Source organism: Leopardus geoffroyi, chromosome B2 (assembly GCF_018350155.1).
Source record: "Leopardus geoffroyi isolate Oge1 chromosome B2, O.geoffroyi_Oge1_pat1.0, whole genome shotgun sequence".
Lineage (NCBI taxonomy): Eukaryota > Metazoa > Chordata > Mammalia > Carnivora > Felidae > Leopardus > Leopardus geoffroyi.
Window position 1 is genome coordinate 38,176,438 of NC_059332.1, and position 13,719 is coordinate 38,190,156.

General features: G+C 37.2%; 1 protein-coding gene across 3 annotated transcripts in view; it reads right to left on the reverse strand.

Moving 5' to 3' along the window:
* The window catches only part of KIF6 (kinesin family member 6), a 392,154-nt gene that overhangs the window by 279,198 nt on the left and 99,237 nt on the right, over nt 1-13,719 (reverse strand). For all 3 annotated transcript variants that reach the window (XM_045498079.1, XM_045498078.1, XM_045498080.1), the window contains one exon: nt 5,262-5,391. In XM_045498079.1, the coding sequence (XP_045354035.1) occupies nt 5,262-5,391 (130 nt within the window). The remainder of the gene's footprint in view (nt 1-5,261; nt 5,392-13,719) is intronic.

A 13,719-nucleotide genomic window follows, 5' to 3' on the forward strand; every position in this document is an offset into this window, starting at 1 on the left:
GCAGCATTATTTACAATAGTCAAACCTATGGTGAGATCTCAAATGTCCACTGACTGAGGAATGGATGAAGATGTGGTATATACACACAATGGAATATTACTCAGCCCTAGAAGAGGATGAAATCTTGCCATCTGCAATGACATGGATGGAACTTAGAGTGTATTATGCTAAGTGAAATAAGTTAGTCAGATAAAGACAAATACCATACGATCACATTCAAATGTGAAATTTAAGAAACAAAACAAATGAGCAAAGGGGGGAAAAAAAAAGAGAGAGACAAACCAAGAAACAAACTCTTAACTATAGAGAAGAATTTGATGGTTACCAGAGGGGAGGTGAGTGTGGTGATGGATGAAACAGGTGATGGGGATTAAGGAGTGCACTTGTCATATCAGCACTGGGTGATGTATGGAGGTGTTGAATCACTATATTGTACACCTGAAACTAATATAACACTGTGGTAACTATAATGGAATCAAAATTTAATTTAATTTAATTTAATTTAATTTAATTTAATTTAATTTAACTTAATTTAAAAAATTTAGATTTGTAGGTTTTGCATTCATTAAGCATTTCTGCAGGTGCTTACTGTGGGCCAGGCACTGGTCAAGGTGCTAGGGACCCAAAGATGAAGAAAATCCAGAAAGATCCTGGCCCTGAAAGAGTTTACTCTAGACAGAGAGACAAATGTGATTTTTTAAAATACCATTTCGTACATGTTCTAACCAAAAGGAATAAAATGAAATGCTAAAATGCATATTCCTGGGCTCTACCACAGAGGTTCTGAATCCATCGATCAGAAGTGGGATCCAGGAAACTGCCTCTTTACTATCACAGGATATTCTAATGCAAGATACCCTCAGGCCACACTTGGGCACAGAATGTTCTAGACCATGGGTGGGTCTAAGCAAAGGGTCCCAGCAACAGGACACTGCAGGGCCTCACAGTCGAATGCAGAATGTCTTGGTCAATTAGATTTGATTAATTGAGAGAAACATTTCAATGATAAGACAGAGAAGTATCAAGTCATGTTTGCTACCGGTGGGCTTTGACCCTGGGTCACACACAGTTGAGCTCTTACAATTTATTCTCTTTGGCACAGCAATTCAACTGTTTTAAAAAACTTACCCTAAGGACATAATCAGGTTTTATTCAAAGCATTAGTAGGATCACAGAAATTATTGAAGATTTCTGAATGAATAAGAAGAGGATGAAACTACTCTTAATTGCTTTTCCTCAGAATGCTGGCTCTGGGTAGAAAACACTAAAAGGAAGAGAGCTCCACTTTGTGTCCCACATATTCAGACTGTTTTGCAAATATTTTCTGGTTACCATGGCAACTTCTGGACAGCTCTATGTAAATGGGAAATTGGGGACCTCATTTTTTAAAAAACGATTAGTATGTTCTTTTTATCCTGGTTAGCTTGTTCTGTGCTGACAAATTACATTCTGACAGCTAGGCTGTAATCTAAAACATACTTTATTAGAGGCTCTAAATAATAAAGTATTTCCAGGGATTGATAGTTAGTCTTCATTTATACTCTGATGTATTTATTTGCTTTCAATGAATTCAAGAGATAAACTGAAGTGCTAAATACTTGCTATACTTCTTAAGTAACTCAGAAATCTATCCTCCCTTAAAAATTTTGACATGTTATTGACATGATTATTGTAATCGTGAAATGTAATATACGGAAAGAGCACAAGCTTCTGAATCAGTCATCTCGCAGCTGAACCCTGGCTCTGCCACTTGCTAGTTATGCGACTTTGGGCAAGTAGTTCAACTCTTTGAGCCTCAGTTTCCATTTATAAAATAAGAATCAAAAATAATATCGAGAGAGAGAGAGAGAGAGAGAGGTGCATAGAAAATCTCTGCAAAATGCCAAGTCTATTGAGCAGGTTCTCAATATAACATGGTAACTACTACCAAAGAAAAAAATCAGAAGCAAGTAGAGAAACATCCAAAAACCTGTTAGACTTGGTTTAAAAGAAATTGGGCTTTACAAAGAAAAAAATGAATAAAAAAATAATGTGCAACCAGCATTATTAGGATTGAAACTTGTCAGGTTTTAGCTATTTATGATACTATTATTAGATGCTCAGTAGTAATAGGAAAAGACGGTTGGAATTCTGTGAGGTGGTAGAACATGACAGATACTTTGGCACAAAGAAGCTTAAACTCCTCAAAACTTTACAAAACAATAGTGTGAAAGTATGCACCCAGCTAAAGTTAACACATAACTTTGAAATATCAAATGACCAAGCTTTTAAGCTAATAGAGGTCATAGAGAACCATGGTCAGGAGCCCTCCATGACCCATTCAAGATGAGGAAATATAATTTGTGAGGGCAAGGCCTAGGTTTCTCTAGGGATGAGTCACCTCTGGAGGAAGGTTAGCATTGAGGCAGGGACAGGTTTCTCTACTTGTTTTCTAATAGCATTTATGAGTCTACTTTTCTCTCTTTCATATTCCACTGGTGGCCAGGACTCAGCTCTACCCTGCATCTCTAGGTTTGCTCTTTATTAAACTATGTATAGAAAAGGATCTTTAGTTGGGCATGCTGAATCTTCTGCCATTATACTCCCTAATTCTTAATCTGCTTTATTTCTTAATCTTCAATTATCATGACAAATAAGAACATCATGGATGATCACATGAGCAATTACTGTTGAAGCAAAACACAAATGCAGAACATTGGAAAGCCAAACAAGATATTCAGAAATTAAGAACTACATAAAACTTTCTTTTACTGGAAATAATAATTCCAGGGTTCTCAAATCCGTGTTTCATGTCGTACGTAAGTTCAACTTATACAAGTTAGTCTACTGAAAAGCAATCACGCAGAACTGGTAAAAAACAACAAAAGTAAGGGCCCAGAACAATAACAGATATCAGCAACATGCGTTGCTACATTCTGGAGAGTAGAAATGGGGCAGAGAAAAAAGTCACTTGATAGGGATTTTCTCAGACTAGTTATCCCCGCCAGCTTAATATCTTCACCTACTTTACCTCTGTTATCAGAGACAAGGTAAAACACAGAACTCTGGGAGCATGGTTTAAAAAGGAAAGTGCCAAGGTTATGCAATGGGGAAAAGACAGTCTCTTCTTCAATAAATGGTGCTGGGAAAACTGGACAGTACACACAAAAGGATAAAACTGGACACCTTTCTTACACCATACACAAAAATAAACTCAAAAAGGATTACAGACCTAAATGTGAGACCTGAAACCATAAAACTCCTAAAAGAAAACACAGGCAGTAATCTCTTGGACATTGCCCTTAGCAACATATTTATGGATATGTCTTCTCAGGCCAGAGAAACAAAAGCAAAAATAAACTATTGGGACTACACCAAAATAAAAAAGCTTTTGCACAGCAAAAGAAACCATCAACAAAACAAAAAGGCAATCTAGTGAATGGGAGAAGATATTTGTAAATGATAAATCTGATAAGAGATTAATATCTAAAATATATAAATAACCTATACAAGTCAACACCAAAAAACCCAAATAATCTGATTAAAAAATAAGCAGACAACCTGAACAGACATATTTTTAAATAAGACATCCAGGTGGCCAATAGACACGAAAAAATGCTCAACATCACTAATCACCAGGGAAATGGAAATCAAAATCACAATGAGATATCAACTCATACTAGTCAGAATAGCTAGTATTAAAAAGACAAGAAATAACAAGTGTTAGCAAGGATATGGGGAAAAGGGAACCTTCATGCACTATTGGTGGGAACATAAATTGGTGCAGCCACTGTGAAAAACAATATGGAGGTTCCTTGAAAAATTCTAAACAGGATTACCATATGATTCAGTAATTCCACTACTGAGTATTTCCCTAAAGAACATGAAAACACTAATTCAAAAAGATACATGTTTCTTGCAGCGTTATTTATAACAGCCAAGATATGGAAGCAACCCAAATGTCCACCAGAAGATGAATGGATGAAGAAGACGTGGTATACACAAGCAATGGAATATCACTCAAGTCATTAAAAAGAATGAGATTTTGCCACTTGCGACAACATGGATGGACCTAGAGGGGATCATGCTAAGCGAAATAAGTCAGACGGAGAAAGACAAATACTATGTGATCTCACTTATATGTGGAAAATAAAACACAAAACAAACAAAACCAGACTCTTAAATACGGACAACAAACTGGTGGTTGCCAGAGAGGACATAGATGGAGGATGGACAATGTAGACAGAGGGGATTAAGAGGCATAAACTTAGAGTTATAAAATAAGTAAGTGACGGAGATGAAAAGTACAGCATAGAGAATAGCACTGTGGTAACATTGCTTGGTGACAATGGTGACTATACTTATTGAGGCAAGCCCTGAATATTGTATAGACTTGGCAAATCACTGTGTTGTACACCTGAAACTAATATAACACTGGCTGTTACTTATACTTCAGTTAAAAACAAAACCAAAAACAGAAGTGCCAGTGATAGCAGCAAGCTGTTCATTTGGGGAACTGTTCCCACACCACTACGGCCACTCCATTCCTTTACTGCAGCGTCGCTGAATGACAGCTTTGCGACTCTCTGTCTCCGGCCAGTAACTGGTTAAGGTCAGGGCCTCTGACCAAGCATAGTCAGTCCTGGCTCCTGCCTAGGGGTCCCAGGTGAAATACAGGCACCCATTTGTACAGGTGCAAATGTGAGATTAACAACAAATAAGTTTTAGTGTCAATATATCCAAAATATTGCACTGAGGCTTACACTACACACCATGGCAGTGTCTGTGACACTGCCAACAAGAGCTGTAAATACACAGAGCACTTCTCATGTCCGGTGGATTGTTCTAAATGCCTTATAAGTAACAATTCCCTAAATACATGGATATGAAAACAATACACCGACACATGGATGATCTGAGGTTAGGAATAATGAACTGTGTATTTTTAAATTTCAAAAATGATGCAAAAATTCCTATAATTAAAATATTTCATGAGTTTTCATCGATTATCTGCAAACTAATTTGCATCAGATTGAAAACATAAAAGTGAAAAAAGCCGAGATTTCAGTTGCTGCCCATTAGCTACCTGAATGACCTTAGGAAAGTCTCCTCAATTCTCTGAATCTAAGTTTTCTTTGTCTCTTTTCTTTTCTTTTTTTGAATCTGGTCTTTTTTTTTTTTTTTTTTTAACCTATACCATGAGATTTGGATGAGATTATTTTTAAGGTCATTACTGTCCCTTATAATATGGAAAAAGCAGCTCATGGAGGAGAGTCCATTACCTCTGCAATCATTCTGTTGGTGTCTCCTAAGAAAAGCAGATTCAGAGCTTCCTCCTCTGTCGCTGCCTGATGGAGAGACAGGTTTTTCAGGTGAATATTCTGGTCAGGGTCCTCAAACACTGTCACTTTCCTAGGGAAATGGGAGGCAACAAAAACAAGATACTTTGAGAATCAAAAGAACGTTTAGTCTTCTTATGGGTTTATTTTTAAAAAGCTGTATAGTACTACGTCTTGAACTTACAAAATCAAACGATACGCAAGACACCAGGCAGTACTGGATCCGCATCAAACACTGACATTCCCTTGACAGTGCTATTAAATAGTTCGGGGGCTGAAAAGTATATCACAAGCTCCTGATTTAAAGCCATCTGTCTTTGCAATCATCAGATCACTAAATCATACGTATTTTTACTAAATTAAAAATGCAAATAGATAACCTTCTACCTATATATCAGTAAAGTTGGCCCTATTATTTTTTCTATGTCATAATTCAGTTTCTTACATAGGGAATGCACTAATTCTTCTTCTCCTAATTTTTCCCCTTTGTTCAATTTTATATCACTTTCAATTTACATGACCTTTCAAACTGGTTAGCTCATCAATTTAAACACGATGGAGGCTGATGGAGACTGAAGTGTCTGTCATCCCTCCAGGAGTTATTACCTTGTCTAGTTTTCTTATCAAGGTGAGTTTTAAAATTCTCAAGAAGTCTTATAAGTTTGTCATTATTTTCATGTCCATCAAATGTGTTTCTTGATCTTTTTTTTTTTGAGTTTTAAAATTCTCAAGAAGTCTTATAAGTTTGTCATTATTTTCATGTCCATCAAATGTGTTTCTTGATTTTTTTTTTTTTTTTAAACAACACACCTTTTCATTCCATTACATCCTTACAGTCAAAGCTTTAGGTCTGGAATTACGCTCATCTATTACAACTGCCTTCATGGGATGCCAACACCATTTCCTCCCCAAGTGAATCTTAACCCTGTTTCCAGAGTTGGCTTATCAATAGTCTCCTTGGAGTCCTTTTAGGACTTTCTGCAACTGAATGCAATGTGAACTCCTTATACTCTGCTTCAAAGGCCTACAGATTCAAACAATAAAATTACTAGAGAGGTTTCCCTTCTGCCTCTTGAATTTTGCCTTCTTGATTTTTTTTTCAAGAATTGTTAAGTAAAGAAAATCTTATAATTCACAAGAATTGCCAAAAAGTATCTCTGCGTATCTGCACTCGTTGAAGGCATTTGGAATTGAAGGTAGTAAGTAAAGGCTGGCATCATCTAGCGTTACTGGTGATGTGTTTTTACTTGGACATGTGTCACTTGCCTATTTATAATAACATATTTAGAATACCTTAAAAATGAAGATTTTGCAAATATCATAATTTTTCATCCTTCCCTTTTGGGAGGGAGGTTATCTGGGCTTTCATATGTAATTTGTGGGTACTTAAAATACTAATTGCCGGAAGAAAATGTAACTCTACCAGCACATCTGTGACCAATATGTCACTAATAATGTACTCTGTTGCCAAGTTTTGGACTCCTTTTTGTCTCCTTCAACAATACCAACTAAGATGGAAAAAGATCTTTTCCCTTAATGAAAACAAGTGTATTTTATTTCTTTTTCAACAAGACTCATAAGTGAGCTTATTAAAAATGCTTAAGAGTTCAAAAATGCTTGGAAAACATGAAGGCATTTTTAAGTGAAATGGATGAATTCTATCTCTTTTTAGGAACCCTCTTTATTCCTTAAACTTCATAGCCACCCTGATCTTCTAGGATGCTTGAGAAGATTTAGCTAAAGTCAATCACTAGGGACACAGAAGTCAGAATTCTTCCTGAAGCCAAAGATTCTGGGGCCTCAGGGTGCAAGAAATTAAGTAACATTGGAAGGAAGATAAAAACGTGAAACAAGTGACGAGATGGTACATTAAAAGTGAAAATCGAAGAGAGTTCTTTGTCAACATGAAGATAAAAACAAATCCCCCAACTCTGAGGCACAGTCATCTGTGATACACACTGAAGGGCCAAGCCAGATACAGCACGACCTCGTGCACGTGCAGAAAAGGGAGAGGGAGGAAGAGCAGGAACTTATTCACAGAGGAGGACGCTCACACTCACTGGGCACCAAAAGCATGCCGGGCGCCCACATCGTTTCACTTAACCCAGTTGTTCTTACCCTGACCGCACATAGGAACAACCTGCAGAACTAAAAGAAAACAGCAAATGCTGGTGCCAGGTCCCATCCTAAAAGGTTTTGATTTCAGTGTGCTGGGGGCCCGGTCCGGGTATCGGAGTTCGTAAAAGCTCCAGGTGATTCTAGTGTGTGGTCAAGGCGGAAAGCCATTGACTTCATCTTGAATAATCCTACAAGGTAGATACGTGGGGTGGAGATTTCTGGTTTCTTTATCTCTACTTCCCACCCAGTTCCACCAGGTGCCCAAAGGGGAAAGTTACTCATTTTACTGGTTGCAGCTGAAGTTCCTCTTGCGCTACATCTACTAATAGGCAAGGTCACTGTGAATTTTAAAAAGCTAGTCTTTTCACGGGAAGTTTCTTGCCCACCTCCCTGACCTCCCATGCTGCTGATGGGTAAGCTAAGCCACTCATCAGCCACAACAATAACTTAACTGGGGATTATTATCTACCTAAACTCCCATCCCATAGCCCTTACAACATTGCCAAATCAAAAAACCCAAGTGCTGGTAGGGACTCAACATACATACATCTCTCACCATTACTTCACTGGAATAAGAAATGCAGAAAACAAGCAAGGTTGGAATTCTGAAAGTGTTCATTTGTTAGACAGCCTAAATGGGTCACTGATTTGGGATTGTATTTACACAGAATAGAAGCATAAGACAGGAAGTGCTTGTGAAATGTCATCAGAGGCATTTGGCTAAGCTACTTTTTTCTTCTAAATCATTCAGAGCCTTTGATCTCCAGCGTGGCTACTTCAGAATTATCACACTTCCATATTTACTTCCAGGTGCTTGCCCGGCTTTGTCACTTTGATCAAAATGGCAATTTGCACGTGCCCCCGGTTTTTCTGTATAGAACTGTCAGCTGTCTTTTGTGACCCATCACTATGCATCTCTCTCATGCTTCTCTGATATTATGTTTTCCTCACAACTCTCTGATTTCTTGCCCATGGAGATTTTGAACAGTAAATAAAATAGCAGGTTGGTGTCCAATTTAGTTTGGCTTCTTTCATGGTTCTCTCTCGACTTAGGGCTCATCTGTGGCCACCCTATAAAAGGCTCTATCTCTGGCATCCTTCTGGAATCTTCTGCGGTGCAACTTGCTCTCTCCAGTCAGGATCTCCTTTGCCAGTTCTTCTCCTCAGATTCTTTCCCGGTTTCTGCCCAATCCCTCGGGCATGAGGCTTTGTATTTTCCTTCATAGCCCTGCCTGCCCTCACTGAAAATCCCTTTTGCACTCAGTCTGACAGGCAATGCGTCCACTCAGCCCCACCCACTCTCATGCCTTTGCTCACAGAAGCCCAGCCTGAGCTATGCCCTGGGAACTAACTCCTGACTAGGTGGACTAATCAGGGAGTGAGAATGTTTTAGACTTTGCTGCTGGTAGAATGCGTTTTCAAAGCTGGAGGAAATAAGAACCATTAGCAAAAGTTTCTCATCAAGTTGCTTCCTTCCTCGGCCTTTTCTTTCTCTCTCTCTCTCACAAATCAATAGCTATTCCCTGAATCCTTAGTCTGCCACTTAATTCTGACTATAATTTTCATGGGCCTGAAAGAGGGCTTTATTAGAGTTTCTTAAATAAACATCCTAATTCCAAGATGGAAACCCCCCAAACTATTTATTTGATTCTTTTTGAAAGGGCCTGTGAATAGTTTTCCCTACAAAATGTTTCTAAAATGTTTAGATTTCAAGCAAAAAGTCACTGATAGCCTTAACTTGGACACCTAAGTGGAAAAGTTCTGCTAAGTATACTCGGCCTGCTTAATGATGGGGAAGAAGCAGGCTTTGTGTTTTCTCTGTAAACAGAGAATCTTTTCCATTTGGCTAAGTAGTTGGAATTTGTAGGCTTTTTCTAACTGGCTGGAAGACAGAGGAAGAGCAATAGCCAAGCTCTTGTTCTCAATAATGGGAGCCATCAATGAAAGAACCGTCCCCTCTCCACACCCTACCTCCACAACATTCCAACACCACCAACTTGCTGAACAGGAACTTTCCAGGAGTTACTGCAATGAATCTGGCTTCTCATTTTCACTTTGCAAACAAGTGTTGCCATGGTGATTTCTATGTTTTCCTACTTGCAAATCCACCATGTGACTGTGCAGGCCATGCACCGTACAATGGGACCGTGTTCAAGAGGGTGCAATTCACATCATGAGTTTAGGTATTTATCATGAAAAATGTCTGTCAGAGGGCAATGAAGCATCTTCTAACAAAATTAGCATATTATAACAATTTTCCAACAGATGGCAGGGGTGCCTTTTAATAATTCACATGAAGATGCTATCCCGAAAAGAAGCAGCCCTGTCTAGTTAGTGACCTTAACTTAGAGAAACATCGATAGCAGGCAGGCCTCATGAAAATGGAAGGGGATCCAGTCAGGGTCTTCTAAATAAATGGATATGTTTCACATGTTGTAAACATAGTTATACTGTGCATTTTAATGAAGAGACTACTCTCTAGTTCAGTGGTTTTCAACCTCCCTTTTTCCCCCCACCCCAATACACATTCTCAGAAGCTCTTTATGGTAAAGATTTGAGAAAAACAGAAGATGCACACTTTTAGGAAACATATGTAAGGGGAGTGGTCCTTCCTGCATTTAAACAATTTTAAATTGATTGATTATAAATCTAAAAGATTTCATCTGTTATAAAATAGTTGCTACATAAAATAGTTGAAACATATCCCTGGAGAAAGTTTCAGAAACATTCAATTCATTTTTGCATAGGTCTTAACCTAGGCAGAATGGGCTAAAAGTAATTGATATTTCTTATATTTAATCATTATTAAGACATTTTGAAAATTTTTTCTAGGAGCTTGAAAAATAGATCTTTTCTTTATAGTTTTATCTAACATTATATTTTTTTACTGATAATGAAGAATATAGCCAATCACATGACATTTTAGAAATTAAGTTATTTTAATTCTACCTACTAAAAATACCAGGTTCTCTAGCAAATATTTAAGGAAGAAATTATAACAATTTTCTACAATCTCTTTCAGAGGACAGAAGCAGAAGAAATATTTCCTAACTCATTTTATGAGGTCAGCATTACCTAATAACAAAAATATACAAAAACATTGCAAGAAAACTATAGACTAATATCTCTCATAAACACAGATGCAAAAATCCTCAACAAAATTTTAGCAAATCAAATCCAACAAAGTGTAAAAAGAATTATATGCCACAACCAAGTGGCATATATCCCAAGTATGTATGGTCAGTTCAACATTCAAAAGTCAATTCATGTAATCCATTATATAAAGGCTAAAAACAAGAAACCACATGATCATGTCAGTAGGACAGAAAAAGTGACAAAATCCAACACCTATTTACTATAAAAACTCTCAATAAACAAGTAATAGAGGGGAACCGTCTCAACTTAATAAAGACTACTCCCCCAAACCTACAGCTAACATCGTAATTAATGGTGAGAAAGTCAAGGCATTTCCACTAAGATCAGATACAAGGCAAAGGTGTCCCTCTTACCACTGCTTTTCAATATTGTACTGGAAATTCTTGTGAATGCAATAATGCAAGAAAAGGGAATAAAGGTAAACAGATTGGGAAGAAAGACCTAAAGCTATTTCTGTTCACAGATGACATGATCATCTATGTAGAATAGTGAAAGAATTGACAAAACAACTCCTAGATTAATAAGGTTAATATACAAAAGTCAGTTGCTTTATTATACACCAGAAATGAATAAAGAGAATTTGAAATTGAAAATACAATACCGTTTACATTTAGCATCTAAAAAAAATACTTAAGTACAAATCTAAAATAATGCACTCAAGATCTATATGAGGAAAACTATAAAACTTTGATGAAAGAAACCAAAGAACTAAATAAAAGAAGAGGTATTCCATGTTAATGGATAGGAAGACTCAATATTGTCCAGATGTCAGTTCTTCCCAAATTTTCTATAGATTCAGTGCAATCCCAATAAAATCCTAGTTGTTTGTGGATATCAAAAAGGTAATTCTACAGTTTATATGGAGACACAAAGGACCCCAGATAGCAAAAATAATATTGAAGGAAAACAAAGTTGGATGACCAATATTACCTGACTTCAAGATTTACTATAAAGCTACAGTAATCAGGACAGTGTGATATTGGTAAAAGCAAAGACAAACAGATAAATGGAACAAAATAGAGAGCCCAGAAATAGACCCACATGGATATAGTAAGTTGATGTTTGGCAAAGGAGGAAAGACAATACCATGGAGCAAAAATAGTCTCTTTAACAAATGGTGCTGCAACAATGGGATATCCACATCCAAGAAAACAAAAATGAAACTAGACACAGACTTTACACCCTTCACAAAAGTAAACTCCAAATGGTTCGTGTACTTAAATGTAATATACAAAACTATAAAACTCCTAGAAAATAACATAGGAGAAAACCTAGATGACCTGCGGTATGGTGATTTTTTTTTTTTATATGTAACACCAAAGGCATGATTCATGAAAGAAATAATTGATAAATTGGACTTCATTAAAATTAAAAACTTCTACACTACAAAAGATAATGTCTGAAAAAGAACTGTTACCAAAATATACAAAGTACTTTGAAAACTCAGCAATAAGCAAACAGAAAATCTAATTCAAAAATGGGCCAAAGACCTTAACAGATGCCTTCTCCAACAAGATATACAGATGGAAAATAAGGCATATGAAATCATGATCCACATCTTATTTCATCAAAGAAACACAGATTAAAACGAGATACCACTACACACCTAACAGAATGGCCCAAATCTAGAACATTAATAACATCAAATGCTGGCCCTTATCAGTAATGTGCAGTGATCTCATTCACTGCTAGTGGGGACGCAGAATGGTACAGCCACTTTGGAAGACAGTTTGGCTATTATAAAATTAAACATGCTCTTACCATACGCATCATGACCGCCAATCCAGCAATCATGTTCCTTGGTATTTACTCCAAAGGGATGAAAACTTATGTTCACACAAAAACCTGCACATGGATGTTTGTAGCAGCTTTATTCATAAGTGTCAAAACTTGGAAGCCACCAAAATGTCCTTTAGTAGATGAAGGGATAAATCAATTTTGGTACATCCAGACAATGGAATATAATTAAGCACTGAAAAGAAATGAGCCATCAGGTCATGAAAACACATGAAGGCACCTTAAATACATATTACTAAGTGAAAGGAATCAGTAAGAAAAGGCTACATTCTGTATGATTCCAACTAGATGACATTTTGGCAAAGGCAAAACTATGGAGACAGTAAAAAGGTCATTGGTTGCCAGTGGTAAGAGGTAGCAGGGGAGGGATAACTAGTCAGAGCACAGAGGATTTTTAGCACAGTGACAATGCTCTGTATGTTATTATCATAATGGATATATGCCATTATACATTTGTCCAAACTCTCAGAACATACAATACCAAGAGTGGAACCTAAGGTAAACTATGGACTTTGGGTGATTTTGATGTGTCCATTTAAGCTCATTCTTTGTAACAAATATAACATGCTGGTGAGTGGTGGGGAAGGCTATGCATGTGTAAAGGCAGAGGTGTATGGAAATTTTCTGTGCCTTCTTCTCAATTTTGTTGTAAACTTGAAACTGCTTTTAAAAATTAAGTCTTGGGGCGCCTGGGTGGCGCAGTCGGTTAAGCGTCCGACTTCAGCCAGGTCACGATCTCGCGGTCCGTGAGTTCGAGCCCCGTGTTGGGCTCTGGGCTGATGGCTCAGAGCCTGGAGTCTGTTTCCGATTCTGTGTCTCCCTCTCTCTCTGCCCCTCCCCCGTTCATGCTCTATCTCTCTGTGTCCCAAAAATAAATAAACGTTGAAAAAAAAAATTTTTTTTTAAATTAAGTCTTTAAGAAAAAAAAACTTGGTTTTAACTTTTTAAAAGAGACGCGTGGTATACTAACAAATGAAATGCTTTATCAGAAAAAGAACAAGTCCAAATTCAAAGCTGCAAAGTATTGTGACTGAATGTTGTGATGAATGCTTGCTATCCATATCAATGCCTTTTATTTCAGCTGGTACATATCCTCTCCTAAATCCTATTATTACTGTTTATAATTTACCCATGTTGTTAAATTGTAACATTATTAGATTTGAACTCCTATCCATTTGATTTCCCAAAGAACCTAACCAACACCCTAATGTTATTCTACTTCCATAGGTCTGCCATTTCTGAGATGCCAACACCTGTACATGATTCATTCCCTGTCTGAAAATGAGCAAGGATTAAGTCATCTAATGTAATCTAATACTGTGCTCGTGCT